Here is a 23,154-nt window from a genome sequence, read left to right on the forward strand (position 1 = left end):
TTTGAACTAGGAGGGAGAACATCAGGCATTCTTTCTGTGGCAGAAAGTCTGAGGTATAAAACCTAGGAGTTATCAGCCATGCTGGCCACTCTGGAGAAAGCAGATTCATGTGAGAAAGATGAGTCAGGAGGTGGAGGGTGACATCTAGGGGCTTTTCAGAGTCCCTGTTTCAGTTATTCATAAGGCCCTGCTGCATCCTTACTCCTTAGGTTCTCTGAACCAAAAAAATTCTCCTCTGTTTGACTAAACTATTTTGATTTGTTTTGGTCATTTACAATTAATCACTTTTCCATTTTTTTATTATAATAAAAAAGTAACAAAATTTTACCATCTTTATTTTTAAGTGTGCAATACAGTAACATTAACCAAATGTACATTGTTAAGCAACTGCTCTCTAGAAATTTTTCGTCTTGCAAAATTGAAATGCTATATCCATTGAACAACAACTCCTCTTTTCCTACTCCTCTTTATTCCTGGCAAACAGCATTTTACTTTCTGTTTCTATGAGTTTGACCATTTTAGATATCTCATGTAAGTGGAATCATGCAGTAGTTGTCTTTGTAATCAACTTATTTCATTTAACATAATGTCGTCAAGATTTATCAATGTTGAAATATATGAAGAATTTCTTTCTTTTTTAGAGCTGCATAATATTCTATTGTTCGTATATGCCACAATTTTTTTTTTTATCGATTTCTCCATTGATGGACATTTAGATCACTCTCACCTCTTGGCTATTGTGAATATTGCTACAATAAACATGGGTGTGCAAATATGTACATAATTTCTTAATGGATTAAAACTAATTATTATTTATCTACTCTCTTCTTCAGTTTGGGAGAAAACAGTGAAATCAAACAATATGGATGACAATAACAATAGTTTTGAGATATGAATACCCATGAAAGAAACACACTCCCACCCCAGGGCCTTTGCCCATACTATACCTTCCACTTGTCAAAATCCCATCCTACCCTCATTTTAGGGGCTATGTTAAAAGTCATGTCCTCTATGGAGCCTTCTAAAATATTTCCAATGGAGAATCATTTTCTTTAACTTGAACCTTGATGAAGTATCTCTGCCTTTCTGTGGTTCTTATCACATTTTACTTATCTTATTTTCCATTTTCTATTTCAATCTTTCTGAAGAAAAAAACAGTGTCTTATTCATATTTCTATTTCACAAATTACCCTATTGAGTGTTTTATACATAGTAGTTATTCATTCAATACTTGTGGAATTCAGTGGTCTCCCCACCTAAATCTCTGAGTTAAAACTAGATTCCTCTTTTGTCCAAGCAACACCATATTTACTTTAATCTGCTAACTTTATACTGGAGGTTCATGTTTCAATCATTGTTCATAATTTAACTGAAATTAAAACTCTAAATTAAAATTTGATAAATGACTCAATCAGCTAGTTTTTAAAGGTCAAAGTATTTGCCGCTAAAAGGCCAAAAGGCCGAATTTGATCATCTTTTAGGTTAAGGTCTATTTTAGCATCAAAATTCTTTAGTTTTATGATTTATAGTTATTTTTTCATTCATAAATAAATGAATTTCCTGGTAAGCTTCTTAAGAAGAGTTATTAGAAAAATTTACCTTTGTTTATTTTTCCTGATATCTTTATATAGTCATGTTCCGGGCTCAATTCTAGGACTTCTCTTTTCTATTTCTAGTTTATATCTCCTTTCTTGGTAATTTCATCCATGTCAATAACTTTAAATTCCATCTATGTGCAGATGACACTCAAATTTTTATATCCTGCCTGTATCTCTTCTCTGAATTCCAGACTGTTAGGACCAACTGCCTATTCAACATCTTTGTCTGGATGCATAATGGGCATTCTGAACTTAACATGTCTCAAAACAAATTCCTAACTCCCTTCCCCATTCTTCAGCAAAGTATTTTTCTCTTCAGGTTTTATCCCATCTCAATTAATGGCCACTGTACCCAAACCTTCCTAGCTGCTTAGGTCAGAATTCTGGGGGTCAAATCATTGTCACTTCTCTACTTAAAACTCTCCAGTGGTTTAACTCAATCATTAGAAGAGCTCAAGACCTCTTGGAGCCTTACACTATTCCCCGCCACACTTCACTGCAGTTAATTCTCTGAACTCATTTCCTTCTGATTTAATTCCCTGTATCCTCCCTTTCTTTACCTTGCTACTGGTGGCCTCAATAGTGAACCTCTAACGCACCCCAGAGCTTCTTTCTCTCTCCCCTCCCTGTCTCCCGACAATTCTATCTGCCTGAAGCACTTTCCTTTAAATTATCTCTATGACCATCTCTCTCACTTTGACTAGATTTTTGCTCATGTTATATTTCAGCAAGAACTTCTCTGAGTACACTGAATTCTGCTTTTTCCACTTTATTTCTCTCCAAATGCTATTATCATCTAAACTATATTTTACTTACTATTTCCTCACACTAAAATGTAAGCTCTATGAGAACTAGGTTTTTGTCTGTTTTGTTTATCCATTTATTCTCAGTACTGAAATAATTAATGGAACATAGTAAACACTCAAGAAATAGTTCTTGATAAGCACAAAAGGTCAGAACAAATGTGTATAGAACAAAATGATGAAGAATAGTTTTTCTTTTACTTGAGTTATACCTCTCGATGCATGTTTCTAGAAAGGCAAAAATGATTCCATATTATATTTTACATTCTTAATAAAAGAAACCCTCTAATTCAATTATTTAAAAATATATATACAATTATGCATGACTTAACAATGAAGATATATTTGAGAAATGTGTTGTTAGACAATTTCCTTATTGCGTGAATATCATAGAGTACATTTACATAATCCTAGGTGGCACAGCCTACTACACACTTAGGCTATGTGGCATAGCCTATTTCTCCTAGGCCACAAGCATATATGACATGTTATTGTACAAAACAATACAAGATAAAGTCGAGCACAAGAGAAATGATACAATCAAGAGACAAGGTAAACACGAGTTGTACGAGGCTGTTCCCAGCCTAACATGGCATACTGTGTTACAGCAAATTTTTTTATATGTAGAAAGAGTACATTCAAAAATAATGATGATAATAAGTATAGTTTAGTAAATACATAAACCAGTAACAGTAGTTTATTATCATTATCAAGTACTATGTACTATGCATAATTGTATGTGCTATTCTTTTGTATGACTAGCAGCACAGTAGGTTTGTTTACACTAATATCACCACAAACACTTGAGTAATGCATTGTGCTATGGGGTCAAGAAGACTATGACATCACTAAGCTACTACGTGATATGAATTTTTCAGGTCCATTATCATCTTATGGAATCACCATCATATATATGGTCCTTCATTGACAGAAAAGCTGTCATGCAGTGCATATGAGTAGAATGGGTAGAATGACAGAGAAAATGTGACAAAGTAAAGGGGAAAAAATGGTTCTTATAGTTCTTTAAAATTTTAGTTTGCTACTAGGGATACCCGAAGCAAGTTTTCTCAGTGTGCTGTGTGTACTTCTGGTGATAAAGGAGTCATTTTATATGGTGCACAGATAAATACTTTTATTTAATAGCTGTTTGTTCATTTTAATGTGTACTATGAAAAACAAAACTAGCATATTACAACTGAGATTTTCTGGAAAATCCAGAAAAGCAGGTAGAGTTGCAGTAATTAGTCCACCGCAGGCACCACAGGAGCAAGGCTTGGGCCCATGATGGTTGTGAACCTCCACAGCTAGAACTTCTCCTGGAACTGTTCATAAAATGGATAATTTGGACAATGTTGTTCACTAGTGTATTTTCTTGCACAATGAAGTTTCAAGCTCATTCCTGCATTCTTCTCAGCATTAAATTGAAATGTCACTCTGAGAAGCTGACAATTGTTAAGTAATGATGTATTAGAACGATTGTCCCCAAAGCGTATCCTATTTGCACGTGCCAGCAAAACCAAATACAAAAATAAAAACCTGAGTGCACACTTCAGTTGAAGAGTAGTAATTAAATGATGCTTTTTAAATTGTCAATTGTATTAATTCTTAAGTCTCAGAATTTTACTTTTTAAGGAGATGAGCAGAGGTAATGAAAACCACTAAAGATCATCAGCTTCCATGCAGACAGGTCCTGACTTTTTCATTTGAGTAGATAGAACTCTAAATCTTTGGAGGAGACCTGCAATATTTAAAATCATTTGTATGAATAGATTTTGCAAATTTGAAAGTATTTGCATAAGTATTTTCTTCCACCGATTGGCAAAAGTGAATAGATAAAAAACCTTTTTTCCTATCAGCCTCTATTGCTTATAGCATATGATGCAAATTTTTCATCAAAGCCAATAATAATTATTATTATAATAGTTATTATTATAACAATAAACATCTGCATTAAAAAAAAAGGGTCTCAAATAAATGACCTAATGTTATACCTCGAGGAACTAGAAAAAGAAAAACTAAGCCCAAAGTTAACAGAAAGAAGTAAATAACAAAGACCAGAGCAGAAATAAATGAAACAGACTAAAAAAAAAAAAAATAGAAAAGATCGAATAACCTGAGTTATTCTTTTTAAAGATAGCCTTTCTGGTGAATTCTATGAAATATTTAAAAAGAATTAATATTAATCCTTATTTAGCTCTTCCAAAAAACTGAAGAGGAAAGATCACTTTCAAACTCATTTTACAAGACAGCCTAACCCTGATACCAAAGTCAGACAAAGAGAACCAAAAATAAGCAAGTGGAACTGTATCATACTAAAAAGCTTCTGCATAGCAAAGGAAACAATAAAAATGAAAAGGTATCCTATGCAATGGTAGAAAGTATTTGCAAAACATATATCTGATAAAGGGATAATATCCAAAATGTATAAGAAATGCATACGAATCAACAGCAAAACCCCCAAATAATCTGATTTTAAAATGGGCAAAAAACCTGAATAGACATTATTCCAAAAAAAGATGTACAAATGGTGAACAGGTACATGAAAAGGTGCTCAACATTGCTAATCATTAGGGAAATACAAATCAAGACCACAATGAGATATCAATGCTTACCTGTTTGGATGGAAAATGTTGGTGAGGCTATAGAAAAAAACAAAAACAAAAGACAACAAAAAAAACAATGCTTGTACCCTGTTAGTGAGAATGTAAATAGGTGCTGTCATTATGGAAAATAGTATGGAGGTTTTTTGAAAAATTGAAAACAGAATTACCATATGATCCAGCAACCCTACTTCTGGAAATGTATTCAAAGGAAGCAAAAGCAGTTTCTCAAAGATATATCTGCACTCCTATGTTTGTTGCAGCATTATTCACAATAGCCAAGACATGGAAACAACCTAAGTGTCTATTGACAAATGAATAAATAAAGAAAATGAAATGTGTGTGTGTAATGTGTGACAACTGGAGAGAATTACTGATATGTCTACTGCTGTACATCCTTTACTTATGCAAATTCAACTGTAAGTAGAGGAGGGAGAATTTTTATCTCATTAAACTATAAACACACACACACACACACACACACACACACACACACACACAGTCATAAGAAGAAGGAAATCTTGCAGTTTGTAAGAACATGGATGAACCTGAAAGGCATTACGCTAAGTGAAAAGCCAGACAGAGAAAGACAAGTATTATTTATATCACTATATGGGGAATCTTAAAAGAAAAATCAAACTCAGTAGAATGGTGGTTGCCAAGGGCTGGGGGTGTGAGAGAAATGAGGAGATGTTGGTGAAAGGGTACAAATTTTTAGTTATAACATGAATAAATTCTGAGAATCTAATGTATTGCATGGTGACTATAGTTAATAATACTGTATTGTATACTTGAAATTTGGTAAGAGAGTAGATCTGAAGAGTTCCTACTCCCCCTCTAAAAAAATTAAAATGTAACCATATGAGATGATGGATTGTGATAACCACTTCACATATGCATATCTATTCAAAATCACTATGTTATACACTTTAAATATATACAATTTTGTCAATTATACCTCAATTATAAAAAATACTATTACATTTCTGATATGGCCTTCTCTTCTTTGAGTCATTAAAGGCTCAAGGTCTATTTTGAAGAGGATAAAAGAAGAATGAAGAAGAGTTTAATGGGATAAAAACTCTCCCTCCTCTACTTACAGTTGAATTTGCATAAGTAAAATATGTAGAACAGTAGACGTATCAATAATACCCTTCAGTTGTCTCATATTTTAGAATCTACTAGGAAGGAACTTACTCTTCATATTCCTTCTTTTAAAGTTTTCATTGTCCTTTAATGTGTTTGATATTTTTTAAATGTTTTAAAATTATTCCACATACTTATCCTATAAAATAGGAAGTTATAAAAAAGCAAAAAAAAAAAAAAAGTAACCATAATTTCATAATCCAAAGAAAACACTTTTGTTATTTTAGTGTATTTTTTCCACATATATTTTTTGTTTGGCTTATGTAGTTGAACTTCATCTAGTAAAGTGGTCTAAATGCTTTCTTAAGTACTCTTAAAAGAAGTTTTTAAAATTATGTACTCCTTTCCATATTTTTAAATTGACATCTAAAATATTAAACATAAATCAAATAAATTTGTTTTCTTTTATACAGACAATAGAAACTATTAAACATCTATTTTATCCAGATGAAATAAGTGAGACTAGCTATAGTAGGAACAATAGGTCATAATATGATTTGATAGCATAAATTTTCTTGTTGACTATAGGACAGCAAATATGAAAGATGGAAATTTACACATGAATTTTATCCAGTGTGTCTAGAAAAAAAATGTGATAGTCCATCAAAAATCTTATTTACATTCAAGAGGATAACCATTAGTCTCCCTCAGATTGCTTCTGATCTCGAGATTCAGACTATTCCAAATATTCCCAGATTAGCTAAAATTCAGATATCTCAACATAAACTGACATATAAGTATTTTAGTAAAATTTTCTTTTCTAAAAAATATATATATATTCTAAAAATATAAAAAAATATATTAAAGACTAGAAACCTTAGGAGTTTAAAGCTCCTTGATCAGTTATCCAAGGAAGCCTTCCTAAAACCAATATTCCCATTTATTTGTTTGTTTTTTACCCTGGAGCTATTTTTATCTAGGGTAATGCACAATGCTGAGATTTTGGATGAAGGAATACCATTCTTTATGACGTGAGAGAAAGATTCTCAAAAAAATCAAATTTAGAAAAGGGCATATATGGAAGTTAATAATTTGGAAACAGACCTCTTTAAAATTAAAATATGCATGCAGTCTTCAAGAGCTAGAGTTGTACATTGAAGGTTTTGAATTCACCTCCACTTCTTAAGTTTCTAACAAACTCAGAGCAAATAAGACGAAGTTGACCTTTAATGCATACCTCACAGGAAATAGTGATGATTCAGCCTATAACACCTATTCCTCCAACAGAGCTGAATGAGCCATAAGGTGTTTGATGTTGCAAAGAATTGAGCAGCTGCATGTAGGTTCCATCCTTTGGATGAGTCAAAAGATTTATGGCATTTATTTCTCTTCATAGAGTCTACATGACTTTTTATGAATAACAGTTATTAATTCAGTGATTGAGAAAATTAATAAAAGAAAACACCTCATTTATTTTGGCTAATTCGAAGAATGAGTTCTACCAGGTAGAAATATCCTCAAGATAATTAAAGTTATAACTTCTATGTCATGAAGTTAGAAGAATAAGTTCAATATTTTTGATTAAAAGTTTTCTGAAATGAATAATATTTTCTGTTACCTTCTTAAATAAAGACTGTAGAACTAAAATTGTACTTTTTGTAATTACTCAGAGTTGTGAGTGTCGAAAAGTAAGGCAGGCCCAGACAGAGGCCTGGGCACTTTGGTGAAGCAAAGTAAATATGGCGTGCTACACACACCCATTGGAGGATGATAAGGTAATGAGTTGAAAGAGGGAAACTAGTTCCAAATCTAGTTCAGTGGCACAAGTGTGAAATCGAACTGGAGGAAAAAGGCAAGAAACGGAGCCTGAGTTATTGACCCTGATCAGATAAGCTTTGCTTTACCAGAGTTAGCATTCAGGGCTGAAGCTTGCAAAAGTATGGACCTTAGTTAGACTGCTGTAAATTCCTCTCTGCCCTCTTAATTGTTTTCGTATCTTTCCATTAGCATCTTATTCTTTTTGATGTGATTTTTAAATACCATCTTTTTTCCCACTTCAGAGTCCTTGAAAGCCTCTTCTGTAGTCACAGCCTCTGGCATAGTGTGCGCTAGTAGAGAGAAGGCACTAAAGGAATCTGTAGCCATTTTTTAGGCCTATAACAGCAGAATGCAGGATAGCACCATCAATCATCAAATAACTCTTCACCTTAATTTTACACAGTCTATATATATTGGAGAGTTCAAAAGAGTTCTATATTCTAGGATCAAGCCCTTAGCGCATCTTTGGTGGACATGAGGGAGATTTTCTTCTTTTGTTCTCCATTTCTGGGGGCCCACCCATGCAACTGCCTCTCTTGGTTTATTAAAAAAGAAACTTAGAGGAGAAAGCACATTTATAGTCAATAGTTTATTAAACAATTAAACTTATTCTACCAAGAAATGGGGAGTTGTTTCAAAGCACAGCTCCTGTTATGTATTTTAGGAAAAACAAACAAACAAACAAAATCCCTCCTGTCTTGTCTTATTTTTGTCTTGCATTTCTAAAGGCCCTCTTTTGTCATCTTGATTCAATTTGTGACTTGCTCAAAAAAGAAAGTGTATATATGTCTTCTCCCAGGCAGGAAGTAAGAAGGGACCCCATCACATTTTACCCATTACGATACAGTAAGGGGGACATTATTTTCCACTAAGGTTTAAAGAGAGACTGGGCTGACCATTGCCTTCTACTTACCAAGAATTGTGCAGAAATGCTGAAAATGTCTTCCCTGACCATACCCATATATTAGGGGACTTCCTCTGGCCTCTATGGGTAGCTGTTACCACCTTCTCTTCTTAAAAACCAACTCATCCAACCACTCTTAATCCTTCCTGTCCTTTCTTAATATTGATTTCCTCACTCTATACAGAATTGCTAGATCGCTATGGAACAAAATTTAAGCCTTCCAAATTGGGTCTATCTAATGTTACTTGTGTTTTTAGCGGTACTTCCAAGGGCATGGCTTAGGAGATTCATATACATATAATATTAAGATGCTCCCCCTGATAAAGCCATTTCAAGAAAATGCAGTAATCTGAGTAAAATCGGTATACCGTCTATGCAAGCACAAATTAAGGAAAAGTTCTCTAGTATCCTTCTCTGAACAGATTACCACCCATAAACCAGGCCTATTCAAAAATGTGAGAGCTGCTGTATCACTTCCCTATATACAGGTGGTAGATTTTCTACCTCTATGCAGAGACAGGGAGTCGCTAGGTTCTCATTTCAGGGTTCAAAATTCCACTCCCTGTTCTGCGTATTTCCACTCACATTTGGCACCTGTGTCCTAAGGCAAAATAGAGCCCTCTAGGCTTGCTCTCCAATGGGTAGACCAGTGTTGCTAGGCAACAGTTTAATATTTCAAGTCTAGGTCCAGCTATACTGCTTAAACTTGGAGATCCTAACCTAGCTACTTCAAAGAGCCCCTTCTTGTGGCCAGTTAGTTTATGACAATGTTTGTTGCCTCTGGACAGGCAAACGAAAGATATTTTCAATCTACAACAGGCAGGTAAATTTATGGAAAAGCATGATTAGATAAGGTCTACAGTTTTAGTTTTTTCCTTCTGTTCTGGCTTTAAGATCCCTAAAGTGGATTTTTAAAAAGTGGGGTGGGGAGAATCTAAAATGCTGCGTTATGATGTATTTGCCCTTATGATGCGTTAACTCGAAATATACTTACCAGTATATGTTTTCAGGATCATGCATTTTATAAGCAATCACCTTGAAATCTTCCAAATTTAAATCTCCAGCTTGAACTTTTCTCCCAAGTTTACAAATGTCTACAAGAATCTATCAGACAGTTCTCTCTGAATATACAATAAGTCCTTCCAAATCAACATACCCAGAATCAAATTCATCGCTTACTCACCATCACTCCTCCTTTTTTTGTGTGTTCAGTTAATGTCATTATCCATTGGGTCAGCAAAAATAGCCACTAGGGTCATTCTCGTGCCCTGAATCCTTAACCTACCATACCGATTGTTAGGACAATTTCAGGAGTCACCATTTCTATATTGGTCACGATAGTCTGTCAAATCCACCTCCACATAGCTCTCAATTCTATTTCTTCCTCTTCTTATTGCCTTTTCTTTGCTGTAGGTCCTCATCAGCTTTTGATTTTCAACAGCTTCCTAACTGGGCTCTTCATCTTCAATCAATTCTCTACTCTATAATTAGAATTATCTTTCTAAAATCCAATCTGATTATGTTATTTCTCTGTTTAACAGAGAAATAAAGGTTAAACTCCTTAGCAGGAATACAAAGCCCATTACATTCTGCCATTGATCTAATTTTCCAGTTCAAATCTTATTCCCCGCAAACTGCAGGAACACTTGCCAGTCCCAAAACATCCTTATAACTTGCACATTCTGTATTATTATTATTATTATTATTATTATTATTATATTATTTATTCCTACAGTAGCTGGTCTTTCTAGGTGGTCTCCCATCCAAGTACTAACCAGGCTCATCCTTGCTTAGCTTCTGAGATCAGACATTGGGCTTGTTCAGGGTAGTATGGCTGTAGGCCATGGACTATGGCTCCACTAGGGCACAAACCCAGGACCTTCTGCATGTAAAGCAGACACGCTAACAACTGCTACACTATGGAACCACATCCTGCACATTCTGTTTTTGATAATGAAATGTTTTCCCACACTCTCTCCTTCACAGGGTAGACAGTTGTTAAATCATTAAAACCCAGTTGACAGTTATTTCTTCTGTGTGGTCTTCAAAAACAATCATATTCTTATATTCTAGCAGTTCTCAATCCTGACTGCTTATTATAGTCACCTGGGGGTGGAGAGGGGCTTTTAAAAAATAATGATGCCCAGCCTCCCTGCACAGAAATTAAGATTTCAATGTCTAGAATGAATCTGAGCATAGGAATGTTTTGAGTGTTCCCCCAGAGTCTTCTAAAGTACTAGGTATTAAAGATACAAAAATTAAAAAAGAAAATAACTGTCCATTTCAAGAATTTTGCTATAAAAGAAATATTAGCAAATACAATATAAAGGAGACTATAAGATGAAACAATCTGCATGTAAAACAAATAGAGGAGGTGGGAAAAAAGGTATGCCAAGAAAGGCCCCTGGTGATGTCTAGTATAAACCAACCAAATACTTGGTAATTTTTTTATTTGCTTATAGAATCCTGCTAAACCACGAACAATAAATAGTTCAAAGCTACTAATCTGTAATTTAGTCATTGTAAACAATACAACAAAGGAGCTGTTCTGTAATCAATCACCATTTTACCTTTAATGTCCAGAACAATACCTTGCACATAGTAGATACTAAAAAATACTTGGTAAATAAATTAACAGTCAACAGTATCATTTATATTTTCTTTTCTTAAGAAACAAATTTATAATTAATATCAATGTTGGTTACAAGTTAAAACTAAGCAACATATTTTTGGCATCAAAAATTTTGACAGAAAAACCGTGTATATGTGTTCTACTTCTTGGATGAGAATTTTAAATTAAGGTAATTTTAAATTAAGCTGAGAAAAACAGTACTGACAAAGCAGTTCACTTTCAGTAATCTGGGTTTTCCCAAGTAGTCACACAAGAGCTAGTCATTTTGAATTGAACAGTTTGAGTTCCTTTTTAAGAATCTGAAATGTAGGTCAGGGCTTTGCTGACATTTCCATTTGCCTCATAGCTGAAAATCTGAAGTGATCATTGACAAGCAGGCAATGGGAAAAGAAGACATGACGCAGGCTACAGGTTAGCAGCCTGGCTCTGAGGTGGAACTATGCACTTCAAACAGATTAAAAGGTAAAGAAAAAGTGATCATCCAAATACTTAAAAACAGCTATATTTCCTTTTGGAAATAAATGGGCAAAGTTATTTCCTCTGATATGTTCTTGTGATCTTTCATAGAGTGGTTACTGATGAAAGTTGAATCTATAATATTGTCTGATATCACATCACTTTAAATAATAATTACTGTGTATATTCTATTAGGTGAGTAGTTAACTTCTAACTAGGAACATTTGAGGATTTGTTTTGCCTATTATTTATAAAGAGAAGACCTACTAATATTAAAAAAATTATTCATGTCATGAGAAATTCAGTTTTTAAAAATGATATATTAAAGGCTCAGATTTTATTAAACAGATAAAATAAGTAAATAACATTGATTACTGAATAACTAAATTGCTAATAATGTAAGAAACTGATTAACAGAATAAAGTAACTCCAATTGTAAACTAATGGCAGTATTATTTGGCATTTCTATAATGTGTTTCCTTTAAGCTCTTTACAGATGAATGGGCTTTCTATAAGTTTAACTGGTCACTTTGCCTCACTTCATCTTTTTTTTTTATTTTGAATGCTTTTTCTCTGGAAGTTCTGAAATTTTTGGGTTTTCCAAAGTTTTACTCATCAAAGGCTGATATTTCTGGAGCTTGATGGGTGCATAACCTGGTCAGGAGAAAAAATTCATCAGCAGGAGTTAGAGTAGACAGAGATTTCTGATGACAGAGACTAGATGAAGAAGAATTGTATTATATCAAGGATCAAAATATCCTACTAAGGTAATTCATAGTGATTTTCGAAGAGTGTAAAATTCCACTTTTTTGTTTTACTCCTTAACCTATATTACACCTCCTCACAGACCAGTGAATTTTCTTTGTTGTTTCCTTCCTCCTTCCCTCCCTTTCTTCATTTTTCCTTCTTTCCTTTTTTCTTCCCAGTCAAAGGTTCTCATTAAAGATAATAACTTAAAATATTACTGAGAAGGCCAAAAAAGACAATAAACTTAAAAATAGTACATTTTATTGTTATTTTATTAAAATATTACAATTTAAACATTTTTCTTTTTTATTTTCCTAGAGAGGAAGAAAGAGCTTTTTTCTGCTTTCAGGCATGAATCAGGTCACAGTTCAATGGGATGTGATAATAACTCTTTACATTTTCTTCAGTTGGTGCCATGGAGGTACAGTATTTTGAATATCTATTGTTGCCTTTTATTCAAATAGAACACTAAGTGTTTATTATTTTCAAGGCATTATGCTGGGATCTCTAAAGAATCAGAAATTATTATATTGGGAAAAATTGTTCACACATAAGAAATCATATGGAATGAAATAAAAAAGTCCAATCTTCCTCCTAATGCAAGAGTCCTATCTCAAGCATCCCTCGGAGGCAGAACTTTAATATAAACATTTCCATTAAGGAGTTCATTGCTTTGAGTTGGCATGTTTTATCTTTGAACTGTTATAACTGTTACCTGATAACTCATAAATATTTTTAATTTAATTCACTCCCACAAAGCATTTGTTGGTTACTGTGGTTACTCTGTGTTAGGCCCTGTGTAGGTCTTTTATTCCTCACAACAACTTTATGCAGTAGTATTACGTGCTATTATTATTCCCATCTTATAATTCACACAAACATCTGGCACTATAACAGACATAAGTGACTTTGAGGAATCCAGGAAGAGAATCATCAGAAGTTCAGGCGTGGCAGCCATTGGCTTTTGGGAGTTTCAATTAGAGGCAATGGTATCCTGGGTAGGTGGCAGGGATTAATTTACTGGGAGACAAGCAACACCAAGGCAGTGTTCTAGACCTCAAAGAAAGCTATGCAAATGATGCAAGTTACTCAGAGTAGTGATAAGCACAAAACTGTGCTCTATAGGTTGGGACGCAATTATATTAAAGATATAGAAGTAGCCTCATCATAAGAACTAGAATCCTTTCAGTAGGATAGTGGATACTTCCAGAGTCAGATCAATACCATCTAAGAAGATTTAAGGGAAATAAGGCACCAGTTACATTTCCCAGCTTCTTGAAAAATGTAAATGATAAGTAAGACTTCTGTTTAAAATCATTTAATTAATAGAAAGAATGAATTTAAATGCAATAGCATATTCTTCTGAACCTTCTGTTTTAATGTTTTACATGGAATTTATTATTTTAATCTACTTATTTCCAGGAATTATGAATATAAACTGCTCTGGCCACATCTGGGTAGAACCGCCCACAATTTTTAAGATGGGTCTGAATATCTCTATATATTGCCAAGCAGCAATTAAGAACTGCCAACCAAGAAAACTTTATTTTTATAAAAATGGCATCAAAGAAAGATTTCAAATCACAAGGATTAATAAAACAACAGCTAGACTTTGGTATAACAACTTTCTGGAACCACACGCCTCTATATATTGCACAGCTGAATGTCCCGGATATTTTCAAGAGACATTGATATGCGGAAAAGACATTTCTTCTGGATGTAAGTGTTGGGGTACATTCAAAGTCGAAAAGAAAGCTGGTCCAACAATTAACTGGTCACAAACAACTGGTAAAAAAATAGAGGCAAAGTGATCTAGTTTTCTTCTTATAATAGGCTAATACAGGAGTTGCAATCTTAAGTGTCTCCAGGGACCAGATGAGTGAAAAATATGAGTTAAAGAAGCTGGTGGGATTTGTGCAGAGAGGGAAGCACATATATGGTCTACTGGGGACAGCTACTGCCCAGGTCTAGCATTTGTGAGGCCCCATATTCCTAGATCTTTTGACTTCAAAAGAAGACAGAAATATGAATTTTTAAGGTGAACTCTACAAATTTAAAAATGTTACCAATGCATTAAAAAAAAACACAAATTTTAACACGTGCCTGGTCAGACATAGCACACATCAGAGGCAGAAGCCTCGGGTTTTGAAAGTTGCTCTTTTCATTTATTCTTCACCTGTTGTTTTTCTTCCAAACTAATATCATCACCTTGAAGGAGATGCCACTGTGAAATTTTGAGGTTAAGATTTAGGGACAAAAAACAATTGCATTCCTGCTTTACTCCTTACCAGCTGTGTGAATTTAGGTGAGTTGCTTAATCAATCTGACCCTCGATTGCATATCTATTTTATGAGGCAAATTATATGGACTGTGGTAAACACTCAATTTTAATAATTTATTTTAAAGCATTGAATATACTTTAAAGTACAATGTCAATGTGCCTAAACCCTTAAAACTGCATTCTTTGGATAAAACATGGGAAATTCTGTTACAATTCCGTTTTTAATCCCATTGCATCAAATGTAGAAAATTTATCAAGTTAATCCTAAAACTATTTGCTAAATTCAATTTGTGTTCACAGTATTCTGAAGATGTTTGTTAGAGTAAAATGGGGGCTGATTTGTATAATTATATACTGAATTCTTGGCTCTATTATTGTGAAGGATAGCTCAATAATTCAGCACTGTTTTAATCCAGATATTCATTCCCAGATATTCATCTGGCCCATTTTCAGTGAAATATCAAGGGCTTTGAGTGTTTGCTATGATTCCTTCCTTTTGAGAATCAAATCTGAGTTCTTCCTCACCTCTTACCTAAGCAAGAGCCAGACCACCAGGCCTTTAGAGTAAATGCCTGAAAATAAATGCCTGTAAAGCGCGAGGTTTCCTTGTTTTAAAATAAGATCATTGTCCTACTTAACTCTGATTTTCAAAAGACAGAATATGTGAAGTGATTGAGGTAAACTGAGGAAGAAAAGGAAGTAGTAAGTTTTGGAGCCAAAGAATAAGATTGGCAAATATATGCCTTAGACAAGCAATAACATGCTAAACTTGCTCTAAATTACGGGAATTGAAACCTCAGGCAAATATCTGGTATATGAGGACTCTTTACCTAGTCCACATCCTCAGGAAATATAAATAACCCTTAATGCTTAAATACTTTACTATTTATCTTTTGAAGATGGGATGGGGGTATTGGGCTAATATATAATTTCTTGGGAGGGCAAATAAGCGACTTCCACAGTTATGGGGAAAGGATAGTTTAAATTTAAGCTAGAGGAAGAAAGGAGGCAACAAAAGTATGGCATCCTTCCCTGTGTTCCAGTTGGTTTGATCGATTACTAGCAACAGCTCTCAGGTTGGCTGAGGGCCTCTGCCCTCAAATACAACTATCAAGTGATTTTTGGGGTCAGGAACGGTCTTCGCTCCCCTTCTAGGACAACATAATAGAAGCATTTACTCTCTACAAGTGGCTGCTTAGAAAGAATATCACTCTTTTCATTAATTACTCTGTGAATTGTAACTTTTTACACAGACCTCTGGTTATGAGTGTGTGATTGTAACTGCCGGGTAAAAATTTACTTAAACCGCTAGATTCAAGAACCCTGTGTTCTTGGGTTCTGCATTCTTAGCAAACAAAACTTCCTATTTAAGTAGGTCAAAAAAGGTTTTTGAGGGTTTTTGTGGTACTCTAGAAATCACATTGCTTTCACTGTATCACTTTGATCATAGGATATTTTTCCTGAGAATTTTAGTATGTCTATTTATCATTACTTCTTTAAACAAAACGATTATGTGTATATTTTTACCTGGAAACAAGACATAAAAGACAGAGAGAAGATAAATGAGTCATTGTTTTCCCTGAAAAGACATCCAAATATATTTTAAATGTTCTGTACTTTAATGTGTAATTTATGAAATATAACTTATCATAACAATTTTTATTTTTACCCATAGTTTTAAATATTTCTTAGATTCCTATCTGTGATTCAATACATTCTTATTACGGGAAGTTTGTTCTATCACAGTAACTCCAATCACAGAATGAAACACTGTAAAATGTCTTTATGTATTTTAAAATACCAAATTAAAATAAATCATACATGAAACAGCCATATTCCCACTTAATTATGTATTTAAAAGTTTAAATACCTTTGACTTAAACTTTGATCTCTAAGCACCTTTGATCTCTATCTTTTTGAAAGATTTCTTATCCAACAAAATCTCTCAATATTCATCTTTAACACCGCCATTAAGTATACCGGCACAATTAGGCCGATCTGTGCTCTCCTTGGGTAAGGAATTAAAGAGTGATCATTGCCAGAAGCATTTTGTCTCTCTTCATTTTAAGTCTTCTTATTATTATCGTTTTATTAATCAAGCCAATCAATTTATAAAATACACTTTACTGAGAGATTGCTATACACCAAAAATATGTTAAACACCAAAAATCCAAAAAAGAAGAATCATAGGCTCTGCCTTCAAGAAACTTTCAGTGGAATATGATCCTTGGCTAGCTGCTGAATTAATAAGAAACCTGGTCTGTGATTCATTAATGTCCCCATAACAGGAGAGGGAAAGAATGAAAACTTAAGCCTTATCCTTGTATATTTGAGGATATTCTCTAGTGTCTGGTTGTATAACAGGTTTTTATCCTTGGACATTGAATAACCAGGCAATGAGATCTAAAACCATCCGGTGTTACTCTTCTAACCATACTCACATTCTCATTTTTACATAGCTTCACATTAACATTACAAATATTGTATTTATTTGGATGTGTGTATATAATCTATTCAATCTTTTGCAAAGTTAATTAACCACCAAACATTTATAATATTGAGCATTTACTTCACATAGAATGCTATGGGGGAAAATAAATGCTATGGAATAACATATCCCAAAAGACTGACAGTTGTCTTCTGTGATGGCTAAACCAATGATAATCTCTATCTACAACCAGAGGGAAAAAATAACTTTAGCATATATCACTGCAATCACTGGGAAAACAACTCAATCGATATTCAAAATGACTTAAATTTATGTTTCCACAGCTACCTTCCTTAAGGTGCAAATAAAATTTCAATATTTCTTTACCTTACTTGGTGTCCCATTTCTCCCATTGTAACTTAATGCTATAACTCACCAAAATGTTTTAAAGTATTCTAGTGTGTTCTTACTGTTTGAAAAGTTTTATAATCATAAAATCAAGTTACATTTAATCTATAAAGTTTTTTAAAAATTTAGATCATCATAAAGAAATACCCATTATCTCTATAATCCCATAATCTCACCGCTAACAACAAAATCCTTCTTTAATAATTTGGAATATGTCTTTCAAGTTTTAGTGTCTCTCTCTGTCTCTCTGTCTCTCTCCCTCTCTCTCTATCTCTCTCTCTCTCCCTCTCCCTTTCCCTCTCTCTCTCTCCTCTTCTCCTCTTCCCTCCTTTCCTTCCTTCCTCCCTCCTTCTACCTTTTTCTCATCTCTCTGTCTATGTCTCTCAGATGAGACCACCATACTATACTATTTAACAATCTGCTTTTTTCACTTTTATCATATGATCATTACTTAGGAAACTAATTAAACATGTTTCTAGTGCCTTCCAAAAGTGAGATACTTAAATCATATTCTGAACTTTGTTTTAGGATATATTCTAGGAGTGTATTATAGTTTATTTAAACTTATTTTGGAATATTCGGATCTTTTTCCAATTTTTTTCAGTATTATAAACAATACTTCAAGAAGCACATTATTTTAGCCAAATATTTTTGTGTATCTGTGAACATTTCATTAAGGAAGAATTCCTAGATGTCAAATTGCTGGATTATAAGATATACTCCAGCTTTAAAAAAAAAAAAACTTATTTGATTTTATTAATCAATGTCACACCAATTATTTTTAATAATAAAAAATGTCTGTTGTTTTTAGCCATTCAATTTGTGGTAATTTGTTATGGCAGCCATAGTAAATTAATACACCATGTTTCTATTTTCTTTCTTTTTGTACAGTTTGCTTAAATGCCAAAGATTATTTTTTTAAATTTTATTTTATTATTAGCTTCAAGTATACAGTACTTGGTTGACAGGTATATAGTTTATGAAATGATCTCTCTGACCTTTCTCTCTCTCCTCTGACTCTCCACCTAACCATTACGTTAATGCTGACTGCATTCCCTATGCTGTACTCACCATCTCTGTGACCATCTATCAACTACTAATTTGTACTTCTTTAACCCTTCACCCCATACTTTCAGCCCTCCAACCCCTTTTCCTTTTGGCTATTATTGGATTGTCCTCTATATTTGTGAGTCTGTTTTTGATTAGTTTTGATTAGTTACTTCTTATTGTTTTTTAGAGTCCTCATATAAGAAAAACCGTATGATATTTATCTTTCTCTGTCTGACTTATTTCGCTCAACAAAAAGTCTCTAGGTCATCTATGTCTTTGCGAATGGTAGGATTTCATTTTTTTAATGGCTGAGTAATATTCCATTGTATATATGAGCCATAACTTTTTATCCAATCATCTATCGATAGGCATTTAGTTGCTTCCATATCTTGGCCATCGTAAATTGTGCTACCATGAATATAGGGGTGCATAGAGCTTTATAAATTTTTGTTTTGGTTTTCTTTGGCTAAATATCCAGAAGTGCAATTTCTGGGTCAAAAGACATACCCATTTTTAACTTTTGAGAAACCTCCAGACTGTTTTCCATAGTGGCTGTACCAATTTGCTATCCCACTAACAGTGTATAGGGTTCCCTTTTCTCCATATCCTTGCCAATACTTGTTGCTCTTTGATTTATTGATGATAGCTGTTCTGAGAGGTGTGAGGTGATATCTCATTGTGGCTTTAATTTCCATTTCTCTGATGATTAGCCACCTTAAGCACCTTTTTATATGTCTATTGGCCATCTGTATTTCCTCTGTGGAGAAATATCTATTCTGCCCATTTTTAAATTGGATTGTTTGGGGGGTTGTTTTGTTGTTGAATTATATGAGTTCTTTATGTATTTTGGATATTAACCTCTTATCAGATGTATCATAAACAAATATATTTTCCCATTCGGTCAGTTGTCTTTTCATTTTGTTGATGGTTTCTTTTGCTGTGCAAAAACTTTTTAGTTTGATGTAATCCCATTTGTTTATTTTTCCTTTTGTTTCCCTTGCCCGAGGAGATACATGCAAAAAGAAATTACTAGTAGCAATATCAGAGAGATTACTGCCTATGTTTTCTTCTAGAAGTTTTATGGCTTGGAGTTTTACATTTAAGTCTTTAATCCACTTCGAGTCTATTCTTACAATCAGTATAAGAAGATGGTCCATTTCTTTCCTTCTTTTCTTTCTTTCTTTCTTTCTTTCTTTCTTTCTTTCTTTCTTTCTTTCTTTCTTTCTTTCTTTCTTTTTGGGCATATATCTGTCCATTTTTCCTGCCATTTATTTAAGAGACTATCTTTACCCTATTGTATATTCTTGCCTTCTTTGTCATATATTAAGTGAGCATATGGGTGTGGATTTATTTCTGGGCTCTCTATTCTGTTACATTGATCAATGTAAATGTTTTCATGCCAGTACCATGCCATTTTAATTACTGCAGTCTTATAGTATAGTTTGATATCAAGTAGTGTGATACCTCCAACTTTGTTATTCTTTCTCAAGATTGTCATGGCTATTTGGGGTCTTATGGTTACATATGAATTTTAGGATTATTGTTTTAGCTCTCTGAAAAATGCCATTGGTATTTTGATAGGGATTGTATTGAACCTATAGATTGATTTGGGTAGTACGGCCATTTTAATGATGTTGATTCTTTCTACCCATGAGCACAGTAAATGATTCCATTTGTTTGTATCTTCTTCAATTTCTTCTTTCAATGACATAATTTTCTGAGAACAGATCTTTTATTTCCTTGGTTAATTTGATTCCCAGGTACTTTATTGTTTTTAATGCAATTGTAAATGGGGTTGTTCAGCTTTTAAAGATTGTGATATGTAAAGTATTGTCCACAAAGGCTTTTACCAATTTGCACTCCCATGAGAAGTGTGTTAGAGGATTTTCATGAGTCCATTCCAACATCGTGGATTACTATTTTTCAAAATCCTTTCCAATTTGATAACTCTAAATGATATCTATTATTGTTTCAATTTGCAATGATGATAATTTTTTATATATTGATTTCTTATTCTACAAGTAATTTCTTGGTAGGCGATTTACAGGTTAAGTGCAAAAGTATATTTAGATTTAAGATAAATCTTTGGATAAAACTTCAGATGCATAAATGTCTATACTTTTATTTTTTTATGAGCCCCCATTCTTCCACTTGCCTGATCTTTCTCTACGTAGTCTAGTTTCCCAGACAGGATTGCACATGTAGCCACAAGCTGAGAAAGCCACACCTGAAAAATGAATGCATGATCAGCATTCAGTATTTTTATATTTCTCTTCTAATCTTGATCTTGGTAATTTATTATTCAATGATGTAACTGAAAATTCCAGGTGCTGTTCCATAGTTGTTAAGGTTTCATAGACTTCAGAGGCCCCAAGGGCTCAAATAGTGTCATCAGAACTCTCTGATCTTTCCCCATCTCTTGGGTTTTGTTTTCCCCTGTGTTGGCTTTATTCCTAAATAGACTGTTTCATTATGACAGCAAGATGGCCACAAGCAACTCATAGCTCACATGTTTCTCAGAGATGGCAATTTCAAGGTGGGAAGAAAGTGCCTCTTTTACAACGGCATCTGAAGGAATCCCTTGGAGAGTTCTGATTGGCTCATCTTGAACCATGCATTCATTCTCAAGGGAAATACTTGGTTAGTCAGTCTAAGTCAAGGGCATGCTTCTGTGTGGAGCCTAGTGATTGACAGCTTTTGGGGCAGGGGTAGAGAGGGGATGAAGTTGGGAGTGAGGGAGATGTCAGTTCTGAAAAGGGAAAGATGCTAGCAGACAAAATCCTAACAATATTCTCCATAATATAGCCACTTAGAGAAAGTGCTGAGGAGGTGTAGGGGAAGGGAGAAAGCGAGAACCTTGAAACAGAATTTTGTGATTACCAAAAAAGTTTTAAATATTTTTTTTTTGTTTTACTGTGGTAAAATAGACACAACATAAGACATACCATTTTAACCATTCTTAAGTGTACAGTTCTGTGGCATTAAGTGCATTCACATTGCTGTGCAACCATCACCACCATCCATCTCTAGAATTCTTTTCTCTTGCAAAACTGAAACTTTGCATCCATTAAACCATTCTCCATTCCTATCTACCCTTAATCCCCAACAACCAACATTCTACTTTCTATCTCTATGAGTTTGACTATTCTACATACCATATATAAATGAAATCATATGGTATCTGTCCTTTTGTGTCTGATTTATTTTATTCGGCATAATGTCTTCAAGATCAATCTGTGTTATAGCATATGTTAGAATTCCCTTTCTTTTTAAGGTTGGATAATACTTCACTGTAGGTCTGAATTCTAAACTTCTAAAGTGGGTAGTGGAACATATGCAAGAGCAGAAAAGATGTCTAGAGGGGAAAGAAAACATGGCAGAGTGAGAGACATCCCCAGATCTCTCCCCTTGAAATAACAATAAGACGAACATCTAAAACTCAACAAAAAACACCCAAACTGCACATCAGCAGGTCTGAGCATGGGATCTGTACATAAGAGCTACCACATGTCAGAACTCCGGGTGTCGGGTGGTAGACTGTGAGAAACAAAGAAGCTGCCTCTTGCAGCTGCCAGAGCTCCCTGTAAAAGGAGGGGGAGGGGAGAAGGTGCAGCGACTTCCCTGAACAGCCCTGCCTGGGAGAGTTTGTGAGTTTCATGCAGCCAGTGGCAGGGCCCAGTCATAGGGCAGTATGCAGAGAAGTAGACGGCAGAAAAACAACAGTTGATTTTTACCAGCCAAGGCTGAGCCGCAGCCCCCAACCCCCAACCCAGAGCCCTAGGGGAATCTGAGCAAATGCTACCGAAACTGTTGCTAATACTGACAGAGACTGAAACTGAAGGTAGCGAGCATGATTAAATATCTACAAGAAAATAAAAGCATTATATAAAGGCATTATTAAGTCTTTATATAAAGCAGGGATCTAAGAGGCTTAGACACCACCTACTGGAAACCAGAAAAGACAGTCTAACAGAGTAGTAGAAAAACATTTTGTGAAACCTTTCACAGGAGCTAAAAGGCACAGAGGTTTTGAGAAAGAAGTGACCAAAACACTAAATGCTGCAGAGATTAAGGTCGATAATGACTACAAATTGATCATGGGATTCGTTGATTAGAAAGTTATTAACGACCTCAGCAACAGTCATTTTGGTGGAGTTGGGTTGAATCGTGATTGTTCCTCTTGGGATTCAAGGGAAATAGGAAATGAAGCACAAATCAGTATAATGAATTCTTAAAAAAAGATTAGCCTTTAAGAAAAGGAAAAAAATACAGTGGTAAACGAGGAGGAAAAGATATAGCAGGTGGCATTGGTGGGAAGAACTCAATCATAATGGTATTTATTC

General features: G+C 34.2%; 1 protein-coding gene across 2 annotated transcripts in view; it reads left to right on the top strand.

Moving 5' to 3' along the window:
- Window positions 1-23,154, top strand: part of IL23R (interleukin 23 receptor) — an 82,819-nt gene that overhangs the window by 12,168 nt on the left and 47,497 nt on the right. For both annotated transcript variants that reach the window (XM_036235079.1, XM_016164540.2), the window contains exons 2-4: window positions 11,788-11,903; window positions 12,963-13,065; window positions 14,067-14,363. In XM_036235079.1, the coding sequence (XP_036090972.1) occupies window positions 12,996-13,065; window positions 14,067-14,363 (367 nt within the window). In that variant the 5' untranslated portion in view covers window positions 11,788-11,903; window positions 12,963-12,995. The remainder of the gene's footprint in view (window positions 1-11,787; window positions 11,904-12,962; window positions 13,066-14,066; window positions 14,364-23,154) is intronic.

The sequence above is a fragment of the Rousettus aegyptiacus genome, unplaced genomic scaffold (genome assembly GCF_014176215.1).
Source record: "Rousettus aegyptiacus isolate mRouAeg1 unplaced genomic scaffold, mRouAeg1.p scaffold_m13_p_1, whole genome shotgun sequence".
NCBI classification, from domain to species: domain Eukaryota; kingdom Metazoa; phylum Chordata; class Mammalia; order Chiroptera; family Pteropodidae; genus Rousettus; species Rousettus aegyptiacus.